The sequence below is a fragment of the Cavia porcellus genome, unplaced genomic scaffold, assembly GCF_034190915.1.
Source record: "Cavia porcellus strain 051 isolate PalLab524CR breed Dunkin Hartley unplaced genomic scaffold, mCavPor4.1 scaffold_9, whole genome shotgun sequence".
Classification (NCBI taxonomy): domain Eukaryota; kingdom Metazoa; phylum Chordata; class Mammalia; order Rodentia; family Caviidae; genus Cavia; species Cavia porcellus.
Genome location: NW_026947492.1, coordinates 49,170,065 through 49,193,839, shown reverse-complemented (window position 1 = coordinate 49,193,839; position 23,775 = coordinate 49,170,065). Strand labels below are relative to the sequence as shown.

The 23,775-nt window shown below is 33.6% G+C and overlaps 1 protein-coding gene across 11 annotated transcripts in view; it reads right to left on the bottom strand.

Annotated features, from left to right (window-relative positions):
• The window catches only part of Dlg2 (discs large MAGUK scaffold protein 2), a 1,893,126-nt gene that overhangs the window by 1,260,182 nt on the left and 609,169 nt on the right, over positions 1–23,775 (bottom strand). For 2 of the 11 annotated variants that reach the window (XM_063256352.1, XM_063256354.1), the window contains exon 1: positions 12,776–13,111. The exons of the other annotated variants lie outside the window; for them this stretch is intronic. In XM_063256352.1, the coding sequence (XP_063112422.1) occupies positions 12,776–12,817 (42 nt within the window). In that variant the 5' untranslated portion in view covers positions 12,818–13,111. Of the gene's footprint in view, positions 1–12,775; positions 13,112–23,775 lie in introns of those variants that run through there. 11 annotated transcript variants of the gene reach the window in all.

Genomic DNA, 23,775 nt, shown 5'->3' with positions numbered 1-23,775 from the left:
ATCTATTGCCATCTTAACAGAAGCCCTCTAATTTTAATTTTTAGGGTGATAAATTCAGAAGGCTAAGTTTTACATAACTTTTAAAAGCTCAACTTGAAATCATATTTTCCTGCTTTTAAATCTAGCAAGGTTTTAGTTTACAATCAGTATTATGGAAATTCTTAAAGCTTAAATTCCCTTTAAATATTTTAATCTGTAGTTATAATTTTTATACATTAAATTTCCTTATTTAAGTATTTTATCTGAATAACAAGCCTTTCCAAGTACTTAAAACATCCCTTCATTTTTCAATTTTTATTTTACAGAGAATAAAACAAAAGAGAACAGAACAAAACAAAACAATGCAAGCAACACAGCACTTCACCCCAAGACAACTGGATATCAACAGTAGCTACCATAATGTCTCTTTTCTTTGAAGTAGTTGAGAATATCTTCAAACACAATAGTATCAAGCATAACAAAATAGTACAGAACCATTCACAAGAATGAAATTATTATAGGATATTCAAAACCAAATAACTGATAATAAACAATGGCTACTAGAATATCTCATTTTCCTTAAAAAATTTATTTATACTCTCATACATATTAAAACCCAATAAGACACACCATGGTAAAACCAATGGAAACAAAAGAACAAAAGCATGGTAGGACTTAAAAGAAAGATGATATTAAATCAGCAATGGCTGCAATAATGTCTTACTTTATTCAAAGTAGCTGTTTATACCATCACATATAATAAAATCAAACAAAACAGAATAAAACCATTCCAACAAATGAATTAAAATATTATAAGACTTCAAAGCAATATAATGGGGAACCATGATTACCATAAAATCTTATGTATTCTTACCATTTCTTATACTAGGGAGACTATATGGTATTTATACATGTGATTTTGGTTTGTTTCACTTATGAGTATGGTCTCAAGTTGCATCCATTTATTTATAAATATCTCAATGTGATCATTCTTTATAGCTGAGTAGTACTTCATTGTATAAAATATCACATCTTTTTTATCCATTCCTCAGTTGATAGACACTTAGATTGTTTCCAAGATCTTGCTATTGCAAATTGTGCTACTATAAACATGGGTGCACATATATCACTGTGGTATGATGCTTGCAGTCCTTCTGGGAATACACCAGAGGTGGAGTAGCTGGGTCAAGTGGGACTTCCAATCCTAGCTTTTTGCGGAATCTCCAGACCGACCTCCACAATGGTTGTACCAGTCTACACTCCCACCAACAGTGCAAGAGAGTTCCTTTTTCCCCACAGCCTCTCCTGTATTTGTTCTTGGCTGTTTTCTTTGCCCTGGCCATTCTTTCTGGAGTGAGATGGAATCTCAGTGTGGTTTTAATTTGCATTTCTCTAATGACTAATGAAAAACATCCCTTTATAATTAATAAATGAACCTTAAAATGAGGACTGTTAAGTTTTCTTATATGTTCCAATACAATTTCAAATTATAAGACTTTTTATTCTCCATCTTAAAACTACAAGTCAGAATCAATTACTTGACATTCTAAAATTAATTACATAACTAGTGTAATTGGGCAATTAGCTTTTAAAACACAAATATATGCATTATTAAATGTATATAATTATTACCTAATACAAAAGTACTAATAGAAGGGTTTAATTATTTCATCATAAATAATTTAAATCTTTTCAAACTTAAAGAAGGAAACTTAGGCCAATTTTGTGGCTGATTTCTCAAGCAGTTTAGGTTTCATATTGAGTTTCCTGAGGCTATCAGTAGAGGTCTTGGCTGGGGGAATTGTAATTGGAGATTTTTACAAGTGATTTTCTTCATCTTTTCAACATTTAGACGACTAAATGTTGTCTTATAGCTACCATCTAGAATTTTTACCAAGGAGTCAAACTTTTGGTATGTGCCAAAAAGAATTTTCAGCTACACAAACAAAAACCACAATGCCCTTCGAGTTTAAAAGCAAACATCACGGCTTCCATAGGCCTTTTACTGTCCTGCTTTAAATATTTAACATATTCCAAATGAATCCTGCATCTTTGAGGTCTGCAGTGGGTGAGGATAGCAAGATTCATCACAAGGTTTTTTCATTTTTCTGTGTGTGTGTGTGTGTGTGTGAGAGAGAGAGAGAGAGAGAGAGAGAGAGAGAGAGAGAGAGAGTGTTGGATCAAAATATATTTGTAATTTGAGTTTTTTTCATAATATGTGATAGAAATATTTTCATGTTGCTAATAATAATTTATTTGTAAGTCCTTTTAAATGGCTGCATAATAGGGAAGGCTTTTTGTTTTCTTTTCAAAAAGTAAACACAGGCTCTCAGAGACTAGGAGGAAGCATTTTCATCAACATAAAGCATTTTGATGGCAGTGGGAAACACAGACATCTCTTAAGCAGGTAAATGGACGAATAGTTTTTTGTTTTTTGCTGGGGGGGAGGGTAGCCAGGGATCAAACTCACAACCTCATGCTTATCAGACAGGCACTTATGCTTTGAACTAAATCCTCAGTCCTTGATGGACAGTTTTTATCTTTGGTTTAAGAAAAAGTGAAGTACCATTGTGGAGAGGATATATTTGGAGAAGAAAGAGAGGAAGAGTAGGGAAGCCAATAAGAATGTTTCTGTATGTTTCAGAGAAAGGTAAGAACCTCTGATGAGGAAAGGGGAGGTGCAAAGAGGCAACAGAGAAAACGTATCACAGATAATGGGATTTTTAGACTGATTGGATTTTAGTGGTGCTCGGAGATGTAAAAATGATTTCAACATTTCCACTTTAAATGCTTAGGAAAACAGTGATAGTAAAAAGTTATCTAGCTGCCTATTATTATTAAAAAAAAAAAAAAACAGAATCTTTAAAACCCTAACAAAAAACATTGTTTGACTGGGATGAGTATAAGGATAGGGTTAGGAGATTATCTAGAGAAATATACCTGCATTAAGCATTTTTCTCTTTTAAAGGTCCAATAGCAATGATGCTTTCAGAACTCATACTCACTATATATTCTTTTCAAATTGCATGTCATTTCAAAGTTATTCAAAGGTTACACTCGAAAGCTTTCTATCATCTGCTGATCTGAGTAATGGTCTGAAAAACAGTGCTTTCAGTACCTGTGTACCTGTGTTTACTTTTTGAAAAAAAAAAAAAAAAAAAGAAAGAAAACCCTTCCCTATCGTGAAGTCATTGAAAAAGATGCTTACAAATAAATAATTATTAATAACATAATACCTTTATGACATATTATGAACAAAAACAAGTTACAAATATATTTTGCTCCAAAATGCACATATAAATACATACATGCAGAAACAAGCATACATATAGAAGAATAAAAAGCACTTTGCTATGAGAAGCAAGGTGATGAAAAACTATAAATTTTTGTCCTTTGTACTTGATATATTTTTTACAATGAGTATCTATTATTTTATAATCTAAAAATAGTTGAGCACTATATCCACTTAAAACTGATTCTTCAGTTTCATTTTCCTAGTAACTCTGAAGGAATACAGACATAACACAAGTGCAAAAGGCTCCTTTAGTTACTCCAAGATCCAAAGATCTGCTGCAGAACCCAGCCGCACTCCTGCATTCGACTTTCGCTATACAACTCATTACCAGTGTTTCCACTTGCAACCTAAGTATACCCTGAAGAAATAAATAAATTAGGTAGAAATTTTAAAATAAATAAACTCGTTTACACCTTTAAAAATACCTAAAATCTAAAAAATATCTAACTCTAGGTGCACCTGTAAAAACAAATAAAAGTTTTCTCCTTTTGTTCCCTTGTTCTCACTCATTTTAAAGAAAGACAGTCCCTTGGTTTCTTTCATAGGCTGAGTATTGAAAATGTTCAAGACGTTTTTGTTTGCTTGGGGGTTTTTTGTTTATTTTGTTTGGTTTTGGTACTAGAAATCAAACTTAAGGCCTCACACTTGCCAGGCAGATGCTGTGCCACTAACGCCCTCCAAGACTAAACAGAAAGACAAACTGTCTTTAATGTTCAGAATTTTTTAAGGTTACATCCTCCCAAAGGCAAATATCTTTAAATTTTATTGCTTATTTTTACCTTTCAAATTCTCAAGAGATATTCTCTAAGCATGGTACTAATTTATCCTGGGGAGTTATATTACCTTATTTACTGCACTACCAACAAGTATAGGGTTTAGTAAATAGGTCTCTGTCAAATGATGCTCCAATTGGTACTTGGTTGTGAAATGTCTTAAGTGTAAACATCCCTGCTTGCTTCCAAGTCCAGAGAAAGATACAGCTTATCAGATTAATGGCAATGCTACTAGGCTCTGGCTAATGAAGAAACTGTGACACACCAAAACATTCAGTTGCTAAATGCAATAAGACAGAGGAAAGATGAGTAAGTCATCAAAACTAAAAAGATACATTGTAACTCCTTTGGAGATGAGATTCAAAGACTATAAAACACAACATAACAAAGCACTGGTCAAGATTAAGAGAGAACCCCTGTCAGTTACTGGCCTGTCCTCTTGGTACCTGGCGCTGGCATTTATCCTAAGTCCACTAGTTCCTTGCTGTGATGGCCTGGACAATATACTAAACCTCTGTGGCTCAGTCCCTTCACATGGAAGATGGGTTTAATAATACAATTTTCTTAGGGTTATTGTGAGAAAGAAATAAGTGACCCACAGTGTTTGATATATCATGCTTTTGCAACAAATATTAGCTATTGCTATTAAGTATGCTGAGGGATATAGATAAAGAGACCCTATACTTTAAGGGCCAGGGCAGGAAAGTAAGCACTGAACCATGAATTCCCAAGTGAATACGCTAATCAGTAATTTAATCAGGCTATCTGGTCAGCTTTCTGTTCAGTTCAGGACTTTCACATATTTCCTACTTAGTGTAGGCTGACTATTGTAATTCATCATCTTTTCATTTGCATATTCTTAATTGAGGCTGCACGCTTTTTAAGACAGAAAACGTGTTACAATGTTTTTCTAGTTGTGAGTTATGACCCATTCTGCTCTCCTCACATTCATTGAAAAAAAGGAATGAAAGAATCTGTTTTAAAGGAATTAATCTGAATTACATTTTCTCAATTATTTTTTGATTATAATATTTTAGTTAATCCTGAATAATACTATAGACAAAGAAACAAAATTTCAAAGTTAAAAATAGAAGAGAAATATCAAAATGCATAACCCTTGATAAGGTTATTACTTTTTGCAACTTATATTAAGCTGAAATTTTAAATTTATTTCTTATGATGTGGTATAATCCAACATTTGGAAAAATTGCATCTCTATGTTACTTAGGGATCTACTAACAAATACAGCAATACCTTGGTTCACATGCACTTCTGTTTGCAAACAATTTAGTTCTCATGTGAAAGCTTCCATAAAATTTTGCTTCCATTCACAAGCTCCACATCCGGAGACAAAGACAACCACTGAGGCCACTTTCCCCACACAAATGCATCCATCTTCCCCAAAACTGCAAAACAAATCAAGTTCCTCAACCACTGCAGTTTCTCAACAAATTTGTTGACTCACTGCTTTAGGTAGAATACTAGAAGATAGTATTCTCAAGCTTATGAAAAGAGACCTAGTGTCATTTCCAGATTCTCAGCCCAATGATGACAAACCTCTTAGGGCTTTCAATGATATACAGCCAGCTGTGCCATACATGCCATAGGTTCACTACCACTGTCCTAGCTGTCTCTCTACAGATTTAGATGTTGAGGAAGTAGACATTAATTTTCCATTAGAGAGGAAATTCACTGAAGATCCATTCTCCCTGTTGCTTGTCTGTAGTTACTTTATACCACACCCAGACCAAAGAAGCACTCAACACAACATGCACAGCAGTTTGAGTAGATAATATTTATTCACTATGACTCTTTCAGCAAACATTTATTTATCAAGCACCATGTGAAAGACAATGGAGATACACCTATAATTAAAGCATAGTTCTTGCCCTACAATAGCTTATAGTAGACTCATTTAAGACCAGGAAGGGGTAACCTGAGGCTCAGAAAATTTGAGGCAAAAAAAAAAAAAAAAATCTTAGATATGAACATATGATTCAAACCTTGGGTGAACTGCCTTTCAGAAATGGTAATAAATATTTCTCCTTGAATGACACTGGTCAAATACAGAAGTGTTGAGAATTCAATGTCAGGACAGGAAAAGACAAAAAGAAGACAAATATCCAAAATCATAATTATGCATATAATTGGACAACTTGTCCCCAATCCTACAGAATCCAAGGTATTAACACCTCTCATGTGACTTACTTTGGGACCTTCTAATAGATCTCTTGCTATGACTCTTGTCTGTTAAAGCCAGTTTTCCTCAGAACAGCCTGATGATCAAGTTTAAACAGTGGCCGACTAATATTATTTTTCTACTCAAGACCTCTACCTGTTTCCTTTGCTGTGCAGAAATATTTTAACTTAATATAATCCCATTTATTGATTCTCAAACTATTTCCTGTGCAACTGGGGTTCTGTAGAGCAAATCCTTATCTATGCCTATGTCTTCTAGAGTCTTAACTATTTTGTCTTCCAGCAAATGGTTTCATCACTGTGGAAATCAATATGAAGATTGCTCAATAACTTAAAACTAAAAATAGCATTTGATCCAGCTGTTTCCCTTCTAGGGATCTTTCAAAAGAGTTAAAGATATCACATTACCATGATACATGCTTACCCATAATCAGAGTGGCACAATTCATAATTGCTGTATCTTGGAAATAGACTATATTCTCATTTACAAAATGATTAGACAATGAAAATGTGATTTTTATACACAGTGAAGTACTACTGTGTTATAAAGAGAGATAAACTTGAGCCACAGATAGGTAAATGGATACACATTGAGACCATAATATTTAATGAAATAAGTCAGACCTACAGCTCAAATATCACATGGCTTCTCTCACATCAGAAGCCCAAAATATAAACAAGAGCAAAATAAAAGATAGATAATAGGAAGTGGGAGATCTTTTTCAAATAGAAAGGGGAGTAAGAGACAGAAAGAGGGAAAAAAAAGTGAGAGAAAAGGGACTAAGGAAAAGAATTGATGATCATAGATATAGCTCAGTGGCACAGCACCTGCCTGGTAAGTGCAAAGTTGTGAGTTTCTCAGTCCCAGGAAAAAAGGGGGGAATTGAAAAAAAAAATGGATGTAGAGTTTTTACAAATGAGAAGAGTTCAAGAGATAAAAGGAGCAAGGAGCAAGGAAGGAGAAAAAGAATAAGAAGCCAAAAAAATTACAATATGTTATGAACTTGTACCAACTCCTCCCAATGAATGTAGCTGTTCTATATTGAAAACAGATACTAATAAAAATAGAAATTTTTACAAAGGCCTCTGGTTCCCTGTCTTATTGAGGGAAACCTGAGGTGTAAAGTCCTATATGATTTACTCACTTTGGCAAATTCCTCTGGCATTTGTCTCTCCAGTCCCAGAAACTTCTTAGCTGATCCTTAATATTCAAGGCAGTTTCCCATCTTTGATTCTTAGCACTTGTATTATCTTAGCTTTTCATACCTGTTCACATCCATTAGGGTTTTAAGCAAAAGTCATAGTAGGACTTTCATTAACTACTTTAAAACTATAACCCAACCTCTCCACTAACGGATATTTCCAATTTTCTTCCTTTATTATTTTTTCTTCTTCTGCTTAGCACCTAACTTCATACACTATATATTCTACTTCACTGTCTTGTGCATTATTCATCCATGCTTCTCTAGTATATAAACTATATAATGGCAGAGTCCATTGTCTGATTTATATCATCCTTTATTTATAAGGCATAATTAAGTATCTGAGCCAAATCAGATACTTACTATTTAGTGGCGAATTGATGGAAAATATAAAAGAAAGCTTCAGGCCTCACTCAGGCAATTATTTTTAGAAATAAATTTAAGGAAGGAGCAGGAATACATACAATTGTATTATTTGTTTAATTCCTTATCTTATTAAAAGGATTTGAGTTTTCTGGGAAAGAGTAATTGTTACAATTCACATATCTATATATTATCTTCTTAAGAAAGTCATAAGAAAGGTTGAAAGTTGAACAGCTCTGGTTAAAACCTGGCATTATTGTTACTTAATAACTGTAACATAAGACAAATCATTTTTGTTCCCTAAACTTTAGTTTTCTCATCTATAAAATAATGATGATAATAATGTTTACATCGTTTGTCTCTACAAAGTATTTTGAGAGAATATGTACAAATTTTGGGTATAGTCCATGCCCATATGAAGAGTGGAGGAAGTAGTGACTGGCTCCTACTCCATGGAAGATCAACATCTTGAACTATTTCTTAAAGGAAGGATAAAGTTTAGACAAGCATGACCACAGAGGGATCCCCATTTCCAAAAACAATTTGAGTAACTTCTTAGAGTCAGAAAGGTTGGGGCATTTAGAAATCAGAAATTTTACTAAACCTGGTGGAGATGAGTAGGATGAATGGCTAAATTCTAGAGTGTTTAGACATTCAAAGAATTGTTTTAGTGCAAATTATTGATTCCCTCCAACTTAGCTTTACAACCTAGCTGTACAGAGCCTAAAAAATATTTGACTGAGATCAAGTGATTTATAATAGCCAAATTCAGTATCCAATCCCAAGTCTATATAACTTCAAAGTCTGTGATTTTTTTCTTTTTCTCTAAATAATTAAAAGTATTAAGTTAAATAAGTAATTTGGGAAGAATCTGACTGAATAAAAAATAAGACATCACAGGCTCATTCTTTTAGCCAATACTGTCTATACTGAATGTTTATTTGTATGTGGCATTGTTCTTTGTGCTGAATATATGGAGACAAACATAACAAACTAAAATTCCTGCTTTCACAGAGTTTATATGTTAATGAATGTCCATGTGTGACTATAATAGTGATAGTGGTGGAAGAAATATTATGCCTTAACATATTTTGCATTTGCATTGAATATATGCATTTTAAAAGCTGACCTCATTTTCTAGAATTTTCTAAGGAGAGCAACTCCAAAGCTTTATTTTTATTTGATTACTCTACTGAATTGATTGAATTCATACTCTATTCTAAGAAACATTTTCACAATTATTTCACATAATTATATAACAGATTTAATAGCATCATATTTTATAACAAAAATTGAATTTTATAGAAGGTAAAAGATATTCTCAAACTATGCAATACATGAGGAAGATGGACTCAAATGTAGAGTTTTTAAAATGCCAAGAATGTATGCTTTAAAATCTTGTTACACTGTTTTTCTAACGTTATTTCACTTATTCCCAAGAAATTTCAAAAATAAAAAAGCAGAATTCTTAAAGTTAGGTGGTAGGCAGGAAGAATTACTGAAAGAACAGTAAGTCAAGGTTCAGGAGACCTGAACCCTATCGCAAGCCTGCTCTGACACAGACGAACAGAGCTGCTGGTCATTTCCTCTTCTAGCTTAGTTTTCTCATCTATGATATTAGTCTGATTCTTGCATTTAAGTTTCAGGGATTATAGATTTGTAGATGTATACATAAGTACATTTGCAGTACAATGAAAGAAGGAAAATATCAAGATGAGGGATATGAAATACTTTAGAAAATTATTATCAATATCATTACTTTAAATAGCTATTTGCAGAGACAAAATGATATGAACTTCCCAAGTTTTTTTCAACTAAGAGGCACTTTTCATTCAACACAAGCAATTTCAAATCAAAGTGGAACTGCACATTTATATAATGGTGGTAGTGCTTCTTTTTGTTTAAATAGAATCAAATTGTACTAATCATACTATATAAAAAGTTATAACGAACTTGTCAATAAAATATGACTATAACTCATTGTGAAGCTAACAAGGAAACACAGCACATAATTAATACTCCTTAATTAGAAGTTTTTATTTCTTTTTATTCTGTGGCTAACCCTTCTAGAAAATAGGTAATGAAGTAACACAATATTTGAAGACTTAAATTATGATGATTGCTCAGTTAATTCTGTCATTTCAGCCTTGTAAGACTCCATACTCAATCCATTGCAAACTATTTGCAGCTCATCAAAGAGTTGCCCTGAGCTTCATGCTTTTGTCATTCGCTCCACTCAGCTTGCCTTCCTCACTCCAGGCTGCTTGATAAAATTCCATTAGTTGTCAGTGCTCTTCTTAAAGATGACCTCACAATGAAACTTTTCTTGACTAGCATGTATAATTGGACTATTTGCTTGTATATTTGTTTTGACGCTACAATAATATACTGTGTAGAGGTTCCTTATAGATCCTATGATAATTCAATTTTTTATATGTCTATGTCTTGTTCTAAACTAGAAACTTACTAAAGTAAAAACTATTTTCTATTAATCTTAGAATCTAAGACTAGTACTAGCACATAAATTTAGCATACCACATAAATGATAGTTGTCATTCAAAAGATTTTAATAGATGATTGATTAAATGGTGACCCAAGATTCACACACACATTTTTGTCTCTGTGTGTGCATGTGCATGTGCATGTGTGTGTGTGTGTGTAGACTAGTGGTCCAAACAGTATTTTGATTGCTACATGAAATATTACAATAGTTTAAAACATACCGCTCTCAAGAAATTCTTTTGATTGTAGTACTTTATAAAGGCTCAATTGACAAAACATACTAGAAAAAAACAAATTGTGCCATTAATAGTCTTTTCTGTATAGAAAAAAACTGACAAGAGATATTTCTATCCTTTGAACTTTAACAACCTTAAAGATTTAGGTCACTGTAACAATAATCACATCAAATCATGGCAAACATCAGAAACTACACACCAAAAGAGAAACTTTATGAGACCAAGTAGGTAGTTTTGAGTATAAAAGAATAAAATCTTTAAAAGATAAAAATGATACAAATTTTAAAATATTAGATGACATTGTATATCACAAACCTGGTAAAACATTAGACTGCTTTAAACTGCAAACTGTCTTGGAAGGAAAAGATAATCACAAAATAAAATTATATGTTACACAAGAAAGTACAAGAACTAATTACTAAAATGTTATAAACGTATTTAAAACTGAAATGAACTGATTCACATGCAAGTGAGATTATATATGTTATTTGTAGCAGTGCATATGGGCTGGGTTTCTATTGGTTAATGTCTCAGAAGTATCATTCTCAGTACAGATTAGTCAAGGAATTGAGAATTCATTAATAAATCATCTGAACTTAGGTAAAGTTTTTCTTGAAGTCTTTTCATTCATTTGCATGTGAATTAAGTGAGAAAAACGTATAGTTAAGACTAAAGACAACTGTTAGGAGTGAGGAGAAAGATTTTTCTAAGCTCATATCAAAAGAATGCTAAACTATTTTTTCCTGTACTTCTCAACTACAATAATAAAATATGAAGATAATTGCTCATTCCTTGCCTAACTTATGTTTGGTGCTTTTTCTGAAGAAAGCATTTTTCTTCTTTAAAAAGAAGAGGAGGGAAAACATTAACAATTTGCTAATCTTTCTAAACAATGACCATCATGCACATGATTCGGAATGAGAGGTAGTGATAGAGAAATCCAAGTTGAAAACACACCGCATACTCCCCATGCTTTTAAATATTTTTTCTACGTTACTAGCTCCATCACGTATACATGGAAGAAAAATGACTCCTCAAGTTCTTTTTTAAAGTAGTAAAAAGGAAATCTTATAGAACTCCACAACATGACCCACAGAATTTTCTTGACTATACTTGTAAAAGAATTGGTCATCAAAACATAAATACTACCTGTTTGAAATTCAAATGATAAATGAATAGACTTACAAAAGAGTGAGCAGCAGGGAGTTCTTTAGTGAAACTTGTAAACACACAAAAAAAATGAAACTTTCGTAACCAAACACATTAAATACTTTTCAATAAAATAAAAAGAGAAACACTCTACATTGATTTTTATTTTTAAGATCCCTATTTTAGGTATTAACTCCTAACTGCCTCTTAATACTTCTTCTCAAATGCAATCACTTTCCTTTTTCGAATTCCTTTAATAAAGAAAGAAATACAAGCTCAAAATGTTAACTGAGGATGCAATTCACTTAAATTATGCAACTGGAATTCCACAACTGGTCTATCTGGCTCACTGCTGAATGAACCCTGTCAGAAATCCTTTCCAATAAAAACGCCCTAGTTCATGACAAGGGGTAAATCTCCCAAACTTAGACTCAACTTTAGAAGCTCATTAGCTACACAGCAAGCAAATGTCAGTGGAGTGACAACCCGGGGCAGAAGCACCCACGCAACCCAAGCAACCAGCCCACCCAGAGTTGATGATTTGTATGATTAACAGCATCAATTCCTAGTGATTATCACTGTTTATCGGAGTAGAATGGCCAGGTATCCCGCAGATCACGTTCTAATGTCATTACAGCCACTAGATTTAAAGCCCGGCTCTTAAACAATTAAACTGCATGAACACAGGCAGCTTATAGCACTTTTTCAAAGAAAAACTAAATTCTAATTCAAAGCGTGCTCTATAGCTTTTTTTTTTTTTTCAAACCTCCTCTGATTTCTTGGTTATGGCCTACCTAAATAATTTTCATCTTTTCTTGCCGCCCCCCCACCCCCCAAGAGTGAGCATGAGCCTGAATTACAAACAGTTAAACCTGAAGGTCACTTCACAGCAGCGTTCCAACGTGCTCCCCCAGCGAGGCTGCACCGCAACAATAAAACAAAGCCTTTGCAACCACCTGTAATAATCTGCCTGCTCAGCCAGCAATCCGAAAAGTCTTGGAGCTACACAAGGTAGACATTTTCTGCAGCTGGTTTAACATGTATATTGTGCCCAGTTGCCGACTCGCCTCCTCTTACCTTCACGTTAGTCCGGAGTGCACAGTAACATGCAAAGAACATTGCAGTAAATAAGGAGCATATGGACCGGTATTCAGCTTCTCAGCACAGCGCAAGCCCCACACACACGATCCTGGGCATGTGCTACTAAGGAGCATCCGTTCCCTCTGTCAGTTTGAAAATGCATTGATCTCTGTTTTCTCTGACTACAAAACGACATGTCTTGAAGGCACTGAGTGAGAGCTCAAAATCTCTTCACTGGCTATATATAGCCTTGTGCCCAGTAATTTCAATTAGCCGAGAATTCAGCATCTGAAAGTTAAGACCTCACTTGCTTTTCCTTCTAGCATTTTAAATCACTGAATTAAAAAAAAAAAAAAAAAAAAAAAAGGAGGGGGGAATGAGCTCACCCAGGAAGGAGGGGGGGAAAGGTGAAGAATTGAAATTTAACCAATGAGTTACTTATATTTCTGGAGAGCCCTGCTGTTATCCTATTAGATACTTTACAATGGGATCGCATCTGGCAGACTGTAAATGAAGAGGAAGCCCTTTTCCTTTGGAGGTCTAACAGAAACTCTGCATTATATTCCAGGCTATTCTGATGCAGCACCCTGTTTGGCAATACTACAAATCCCTGCGAGTATGTCTCATTCTGCTTCTCCCTTCTCCCTGTGGAAAAGAAGCAAGACCACAGGATCATTGTCTCAAAAAGTCCCCTAAAAATGTCAACTGGGTTTTCCTGGGTGCCTGTAGTAATAGGGCAGAGAGGTACCACCTTCTATTACTTTCCTCCCTGTAAGATGTTAGGTCTTCCAGGGATATCTAAACTTGCTAGACTCTCTAATAAAACAATGCATGTAATTTTTCCAAAACTACAATATACTTTATTGGTCAGGTATGACTAACAAAAGAGGATGGCACTGGACTGAAGACAGAAGATTCCAGGGAATAGTGTAACCTCAGAGGAGCAGTTACTGATGCTGAATGTAAAATATTCAGCTGCTCTAGAAGGAAGAACACACAGAGAAAAAGCTCCTGTTCCTATGAATTCATAAGGGAAAAAGAATACAAAAGCATCAGCAGCATCAGATCCTACTGTCTGTTGTCATTTCTGTCAGACACTGGACGCTGCTGCAAATTAACTCAATTTTTACTTAGTCAAGAGGACAAAGTCCAATTTAGGGTTCTAAACTCTCATTTCCTGCTTTGGGAAGTCCTCATGCTCAGCTAGAATTCTACAGTTATCTGGCGAAATGCAAGCAAAAAGGAACAGTTCTCACTGCAGTAAAAATAGTGGGAGGAAAGAGTGGTTATGTCTTTGCCACAGCGCTCCCCCATCAGCTTACAGCAACAGGGAAGATCAGCATAACTCACTGGAAAAAGCTGCAGTGACTTTTAGGATTTTTCTTTAATATGTTTTGCATAAGCCACCTCTCCTTTGAAGCCTGCAGTGGTGCTGAAGTGCCGGCAAAGTCACTGGGCATTTCTCCTGGGCAATGAGGTGAGGCAGCTTCAGGAGAAAGCAAGGTATTTCAGGGAGAGAAATCAAAGCAAGAAGAGCAGGATTTTCTGTTTCTCTCTTAATGACAAGCATTCAGAAAGTGTCGTCAGTTCTGACTAAATAGCTATTTTGGGCTGTCATTGTTTGTGCCTTTTTTTAGGAGGAAAAAAAGCAATCTTATCTTAAGCCGGAGATTCTTTAGCAGCATAAGAGAAGGCGGCCACTTAATTTGATTTCCAATTCCGTCTGTCATAGGAGACTAGGTAATTACCAACTGTAAGTACTTGCAACACAACCAGTGACTTCCAGGACATTAAAAAATAGACATGAATGCCCAGCTATCATCATTCTACAACTTTTATTAATGGCTTTAAATGCAGAACCAAGTGTTTCAGTTAATAACATTTTCCTCTCCCGAGGTCTTAGCAGGTTACATTTCCTGCGGCTCTTCCCAATAAATGAACCCAAACATAGCAACTCAACACCATGGAAAACACCAGAGAATTTTAAAATGCTTTTATCCCTGGGGAGGTAAGAGGATAGTTTTTTTGTTGTTGTTGTTGTTGTTTTTTTTTTTTTTAGAAAGCATGTATGAATAACTACTATTAAATATTTTTCTATATTAGGATATGAGAGAAAAGAAAATTTATGTATTATTATTATTTTAAGCATCCAGAGCATTTGAACAGATAGAACAAAGGATAAATGGAAAGCATTTCGCGCTCAGAGTAGTTCACAGGTGTTAATTATACAAAACTTAAATTACATGTGAAAAAGCACATGTTTCTCTGTTGAGGTAATGAAAAGGCTTCTAACAGGCCTTCAGATACAGCTTTATAGTCTGTACATTTTTTAAAAGGCTCTTGTTCTTGAAAACCTGTTTAAAACTCCTAAGTATATTTGTTAGTCTATAGAACTGGCATGGGCTATACCTGTAGATTTACTTTCTATTTTCCTTAAGTGTACCAGAAAAGCTGTTCCAATATTCTCATTTTGTAGATACAGGATGAGACATTAATAACATTGACTGTGCCCAACCAAAAAGTATTTTTCTTTTTATTTTTAAGACAAAAGCTTCAACTGGGCAGTGTAACTGCAAGGAGAACATTTGTTGTTAGAGATAACAATTTTAACTGGCTGCATTGTTTTAGAGACAGAAGAATAAATCTAGGTTTCAATACTACTGGAGAGTTGTCCTGAAATAACATTTCTATGTCAGATCCTTTTCTTTATCATTCGCAAAACAGAGATAAGATTTAACTCTTTACATCATTAAGAAGATTAACGATAAATTCTGAAAAATATAAAGTCTAGATAAATCAATAATAAAATATAAAAAATTAAACTGTAAACACATTAGAAGAAAACAAACATGGTTTTGAAAAATATGGAGTAGAGAAACCTGAAGCTACACTAGAAAAAATATATAATCAGAGGTATATAAAATAGAAGATTTCTACCTGAACAATTATATAAAAATGAAACCTGGGGAAATATTTGCAATATATTTGATGAGAAATTTTCTTAAAATACAAAAAACTTTCATAAATCACTAAGAAAAAATGTAAGACTGAAAAAAATAGTTAAGGAACATAAAGTGACAATTCACACAAACACAAAAATAAACAAAACAAAACAAAAAAATCCCTAGAAACCACATTTTAAAAGCCCAACCTTATATTTAAGGAAAAAACATAAAAAATAGAAAGAAAAAATTTAAATTGATTCATTAAGTACTAATTGGAATGCAATAATCAATTTAAAAACTTGGAAAAGTAACTGGGTTATCTGTTAAATATTCTAAAAGGCATATTCCCTTCAATGTCATGATTTGACTTTTAAGAATTCATCTCAGATACATTATGTGTGTATTCATCTATACATGTATCTAAATGTTCATTAATGTAGGAACCAGCTTTTGAGATTACAGTTCATTTTGTGCTACAAAATACTAAACACGTATTAGAAAATTAACATATATAATTACATGGAAAGATGTTAAATGAAAAAATAAGGTATAGTTTGAACCTGTTATGTGTGTGTGTATCATTGTAAATAGGGTATGTGTACAAAGTTTTAAAAATGTCAACCACTAGGAATTAAAATTTGGTCTAAGGAGAAAAGCATGATTTTATCTTTCATTTTATACACTTCCATGTTTAGGCGAATCATCACAATGAACTATTTATTCCATTATCTCCTTTTAGTAAATTAGAGAAATGGAGTCACAGAGAAGGAGGAAATACTAGAATAGGATTTGCCTATTACTACACTCAGTGAGCAAAGATCAGAGGATTGAGAGATGGGGAAAAGGAATCTGCTGACTACTTAGCCGGTCTTAGTTCTGAATTCTTTGCAGAGTGCACATCCCTGTGTTCTGTGTGTAACTCCAGTGGGGATATCCATTATTTTTCTTAGAACATACCATAAGTACAAACCAAATTTTTTATTTCATTCTGAAATGAAAAAGTGGCTATCAACTAAACTTGGCTGCAAACAATTTTTACCTTATTCACTAAATTTAGAACCTAACACCTACATATCTCTGGCTTATGCAATTTATTCATTTATTTATTTATTTGGTACCAGACATCAACCTCACACTTTCCAGGCAGGCGCTGAACTGCTGATCTATATCCCTGGCCCTGTTTTGGGCATGTAATATTCTTTAAAGTATATAACTTAGATTTATAAAAGTTTTGAAAAATATTAAGATAATATACTAGTGTGATTTTTAAAAAAAATATAGTACCAGCAAAGCCATCTGTTAATATGGACAAACAATTTATATTGATGCTCCTTCCTATAGGTAGTTTGCTTAGGGGTATAAGTTTACTTTGTCTTTTGGGTTTTTGTTTGTTTGTTTACATAGGAAAGATTAGATGTATTTAAATGTTAAAAACTCACTAAGTCACACTCCAAACCCATTAAGTCATAATCTCTGGGGACCTATGTTTTTGTAGTTCATAAAGTTTTCTACTTGATCCCAATATGTAGCAAGGGTTAAAAACTATTGCTTTGGAGCAGAGATCAGTAAACTGACTATGAAGGAAGGGCAAGACAGTCAATATTTTAGGCTTGCAAAAAATAAATCTCTGTCACGCTACTCAACTTTGAGATTGTAGCAAGAAAGCAGCATATGTAAATAGCTATATGAGTATATATTACATAACATGTTCCAATAAAACCTTATTAATAAACATTAAAATTTGAAATTAGTCCAGTGTTCACATATAAAGAGATACTATTTTTTTCAACCATTTTAAAATGTATAACTTTTCACGTTGTTTGTCAATTCCTGTTCCAAAGTCTAAAGCAGTAGTTCTGACACTGGCTTTTGGGCTAGTAACACCAGCATACACTGATAATGTGTTAGAGATGCAAATTCTGGGCTGGGCATAGAGCACAAGTAGAATACTGTCTATCACAAGGCCTTTGGCATTCATCAAAGGGAACGAAGGAAGGAAAGAAAGAAGAAAGGAAGGAAGGAAAAAATGAAGGAAGGAAGGAAGGAAGGAAAAAATGAAGGAAGGAAGGAAGGAAGGAAGGAAGGAAGGAAGGAAGGAAGGAAGGAAGAAAGAAAAGGAAGAAATTAATTCAAATTCTCAGGTCATACCTCAAACTACTAAATCAGAAACTTGGTATGTGACTCAGCATTTCCATGTAAGCAAAATGCTAGAAAACTACTCCTCCAAAGGGAAAGAGAAAAACTGATATCTAAGACTCTCATAAAGTACAAAGATATGGATTTCAGAGGCCATCTGAGGAATTTACCATAGAAGTATAGAAAATAAAGAGATGGTGATCCCTAGTGTAAATGAGATAGTACCACAGTGGATGTTGAAGCCTCTATGATAGAAGCAACTTGAGCAAAGAATCATATAAACATCTGATAATGTATCTTTTATCTCATGGAAACTAACACTTCTTTGGGCTTAACAAACAAACCAACAACCTGTGTTTGAATTCCTTTTTTGCTATTAGTCAATTGTGTGACCTTGGACAAATTACATAACATTTCTCTACCACAGAAAATTCTCCTTTGAAAAATCACAAATCTACTTTACATTATCATCTTTACAGAGATGTCATAAACACTAAAAGAAATAGGTATGTAGACAGTTAGTTTACTTTTCTATCAGTAACAAAACAAATTTGATTACTGACATATTTTAGTGTAAAAAAGATTGACATGATAAAGGAAAGGAAAAGGTAAGAAGATGTTATCATTTGCCTTGACTAACTTCTAAATACTTAAATGATATTCCACAACTTGTGTGCAGACCATCTAGGGTTTCCCTAAGATTTTCAATCAATCCGAAAAAGATTTCTCTGAAAATTCAGTTCTCTATATTCTCTGAATATATGCCTTATTTTAGATTAATTACTGTATCCTAATTAATATATCCTGGGATTCTTTGCATGCTGTTTGAAATTTTTCTGAGATAATAATTATTAATTTGTAGATTACAAAACACTTTAAAGCATTCTAGAATTTTTTACTAAAGTGTCCATAAAGGTAAAAGACATTGCATTATAAGTATCTAGAGGCATAGGAGCAAAATGAAATATCTTTGATGTTCTACTATTTGTCTTAAAAATTAATATAAATGTTACATGAAAGCTGAAAACGTATCTATATTTGTTATAAAATAATGTATTGTATTACTTACCACCCACTAAATTTACTAAGCCTTGAAGCCTACACAATGTTCATCCTGTGGCTCTGTATACCCTCTGATATATGTACCACTGTATGCCGAGGGGTATTTTCACCTCATTTCATCAACTTGATTCTTGATCCTCACATCAGCCCTGAACATAGTGTAATCACCCTTTGTATATATAATGGGGGAAAAGTGACATGGTGTTTAAGTGAATGGCTCAGATTTATACAGAAACTAGAGGCTCAACTCTAATACTAGCTTTTCTAATTCCAAAGCTTGTAGTAAAAATTTCAAGATCCCAGCAACTAGACAGTGATTCCTGGATCCCTACTAACATTCCTAGTAAGGTTAGACATAAAATTACTTGTATAGCTACATCTATATCTCTGTTTCTCTCTTTATCTATCTATCTATCTATCTATCTATCTATCTATATCTGTCTCTATATTCCTAATATCCCATTATCCCATTTACAGGCATAAAAATAGGAAATATAACCTACTTTGACATAAAATTTTAAAATTCAATGTTGTATAATAGAAAGAAATAATAGTTGAAATTAAAATGCATTTCATGGAAATGCCTACGTAAAACTCCGCCAGTGGCTTGTATCTTTATATGTAGACAAAGGTGAATATGTTGAATTGGCTATTCAATCATCGTAGACATCACTTCTGTGAGTGACACAATATTCTGATCTGGTAGAAAATTTTAGTAAATTTTCTTAACAACACTATGAAAGTAATCTCTCCTATGATGAAAAATTGTATCCTTGAAAATTGTACAGGATATGCTATGTAGTAAATATGCAAAATAGAATAAGATTCCATCACTAGCCTATAGATTCATAAATGCAGATCCCTTAAAATTTCCAATTAGACCCCATATATCCCTATTTATCCCAAAGAGCTTCTATAAAAACTTCTCCATTCTTCTCATGCCTCAGACCTTCCTCTGCCTCTCTCCAGAGAACTGCCTTCTACCCCATGGCAATATCAAAGGCCATCACACAAGAAATCTTCACTTTTAACCACAACAAAAATCAAAAACAAAAAGCAGTGGCTGCTTTCAAACTCTCTTTGCTCCTTTTGTCACAAAGAGACTGTCATTCTCTACCTGAAGTGGCTGCTACCATGTGCATTCTGTAATCAACCTTCCTGCTGTCAGTAGCATCAGCAAACAGTCTCCTTTACTCGGGTTTGTGCCTTTCTACTCAGTCCTTCTCATAATATTTTAATATGTTCAAGTTTCTCCCATCTTAAAACAGTAATAACAAAATGATTACAGGAAAAAATTTCTTCTCCCAACCATAATTCCCTATGAAGCCCCTATCCTTTCTCTTTCCTTTACACACGACTTGTTTAGGGAAGCCAACACTTCACTTTTCATTCCTCTTCTAATTTTTCACACTGACTAACTTCTTTAAAAAGTAGGTTATGCCCTCACTGGCCTAGGAAAATGGGTACCACCACTAGCCTGTTACTCATTCAACTGTCACTTCTCCATCTTCACCTTCCGGACTTCTCAGCACATTCTGAACAGCTGACCCGCTCTCTCTTGAAAGATACTTAAACCTACTCTCTTCACTTCAAGTTTTATCACTGTTTACTGACTCTTCAATCAGGCTGAGGTATTTATGTGCCTAACATCCTCAAGACTCAAATAAAACTCAGTTATCTTGTTTTCTCATCCGATACCTTTTCCTAGGTCTTCTTGTTTTTTGCACGGCATCTCTATGATGATGACTTCCAAATCTTTTTTCTAATCTACGTCCTTTCTCTGAGATCCAGGCCTATTCATTGAAATCTTTACTTGTTACTGGGACTTCAAATTCATCTTGACCAAAACTAAACTTTGAATTTCTATTCTGAACTTTCCTCTTTTCCATTTCAACACATCTATCCATTAGGTTTCATAAATCCATAAATGTTTGACAACTGCTTCTTTTGTACTTCAGTCACTGAATAATCAAGCCTCATTAATTTTGTTTTCTTTTGGTGAGACAGAGTCTCTCTATGTATTGTAGGCTGGCCTCAAATTCATGGTGATTCTCTTGCCTCATCCTCCAGAGTTCCAGAATTATAGGCATGCACCATCAACCCTGGCTAAAACTTTATCAATTTTCATAAATTATTTCTAGTATTTGAATGTTTTCTCCATATCTACAGTTTATTGTATTCTTCTGTGGGCTATATTCAAAGTTTCACTGAAGAAACCTCCAAAATGTTTTCCTCACATAAATTCTTCACCTTTTTAAATCCACTTTTAAACTAGAACAGGTAGCAATCTTCCATAGACATAAAGCTAAATCATATCATTAGCTATTACAAGTGTGCTGGCTTCATAGTGTTACTTATATCAAAGATAAAATCAGTAGCAGTCTTCAAAGTCCTATATGGTACAAATTGTGCTTGGTTTGGATCAGATTTCACTTCATAGTCCATGCTCCCACCACACTGAACTTGATTCAAGTCATACAAAGTGTTATGGCCCTCCTCAACACAGCATCTTCCTAAATGCTTTTCCATAAGTCTTGGGTAGTATTTTTCTATCAGGGATAATTCCTCTGCTCCCTAAGAGAAACTTGTAAACTGGAAATGTTTTTGATTGTCAAAGCTTCAGTGGGGGTCTGTTATTGGTATCCAATGGGTAGAAAACAGAAATAAGGCTTGACTTCGTGTGGTGTACAGGAGCCTTCTCTGTGGCAAAGAATTATCCAGCCTGGGGTGATATAGCAAAATCATGTTCTGGAAGGCTTTCTTTACTACCCATAACCCACAAGACCGCATGTCTAGCTATTTAGTTATCCTATTTCAACTTTGATGGCCTATGTTAGAATAAACAGTAACTGATATGTCCATAGGTCAGGGCCAACTACTCCTGCTTGTCACACTTTTAAAAAAATTTTATAGTCCTCATTATAATTTATAATGTTTCTTAATCTCTTACTGTTTGTTTTTCTTCACAAGATATAAGCTTTATGAGATTAGGAACTATATTCAATACAGTATGCTCATCATTCAGCTAGTCTCTCAAATATTAATTAATGAGCATATAAAAATGAATAAAGTTATTTTTATAAAAAAAAAGAATACCAGTTCAGAATACTATACAGGTGATCCTAGCCTTGCTGTTAATGAGAAATATCCCTGAGCAAGACTTTTAGACTTCATTTGACCTTATTTTAAAATATGCAAAATAAGAAGAGCAATTCCAAAGAAAAAAGACTTAGAAGTATTAAATATTTTTATGATTGTAAAATGTTTTGTAATACCCTTAGATATTATAAATTAGAGCAGACATTGCTACAACTACATGGGAGGTAGCAACAGGACACAAAACCTTAGATTCACATATCTTTCTCTTAAATTTTTCACTTACAAAAATCAGTGAAAAAGAAATTATTAAAGATTTAGCTATGAGAATTTTTATCACTAGTCAAATTAATGAATTATGAGTGTTTAAAATAAATGGCATACATCTGAAGTGAAAGGTATCTTTTATATGTTCAGTATAATAGAAATTACAGAAAGCTATGCATATTTTCTATATACATACTTTATACGTGTATACATATGTATATTAGAAAATTGTTAACAAAATACTGACAGTAGCTGTCTGTAAAAGTATCAGAGTATAGTCATTTAAATTTTTTATTTCTGTGTTTCTGGATTTTCTAATTTTTCTTTTGTATTGTTGAGACTTAAAAAAGTAAGGAATTGGTGCAAAAACTACTTCTTAAACTGTAAAGGGACTGTAATGATTTGCATTTTTCTAAAGAATAAGGTACAATTCTTGTCTATCAGAGAGCTTCAAATCAATTTTTAAAATAATTTTCTAGAAAACTATTAATGAAGAGTAAAAACAGGATCTATTATGATCAAGCACTTAATGAGCACTTACTGGATGCTAGCTGCTTCCCATACATTAATTTATAAAATCTGCCCCCCAAAAATCCACCCCATTAGATAAGTTTCATGATCTCCTGGAGGCTAAACAAATTACTAGGTCACATAGAGACAAAAAAGAAACTAAATTCAAATTAACATCCCAATTGCTTCAAAACTTATGTTTTTTCCACTAGATACTTATTAGAGAGGCACAGTGAGGATCCAGAGAATGGCAGTGATTGTAGTTCGAGGGCAAAGAAAGTATACAGAGAGGAGTTAGCAGAACAGGTAAAATTCCTAAAGTTTTAATAACTGAAAATATAGGAGAAGACCTGAGGAAAAGCATTTCTTGGTAAGGGAACATTGTTAGTAAAAGTAAGAAGTTGGTAGACAGTATACAGAATTTTGGTAGCTTTGGTAGGCAGATTAATTTGACTAGAATACATTAGAAACAAGTTTTATTAGAACAATAAAAATACTTGACATTTATTTGGTAGCACTTGCAAGTTGACATTAATAAAAGTTAGGTTAAAATACTATAATATCAGTAGTATATCATGTTAAATATATTACTAATTTTAATCTGTTTTTGGAAACAGAAATTTAGGGGCAAGAGGGGCATTTATGAGCATCTGGTAGACTTCTTTTATATATGAGAAATCTCTGGCCTTTATATATGAGAAATCTCTGGGGAAAGTAGTTGTCATAAGTCACAAAACTGAGTTAGCAAGTGGGTCTCCTGAGTTCATATTCTGGATTCAGTTCCTAGAAAAGACAGCAGGAGACACTATTATTCTTAATAGTTATTTGAGGTGTGTAGTGTGATCTCTAACCAATAGTTACTGAGGTTCACGTAGATTAAATAACTTACACAAAATAAGCAAAGCATGTCTTACTCCAGAACCCATACCTTTCTATGAATAGAGATATCATGTGATTTTGTCATTGTGTCCCATAGTTTCT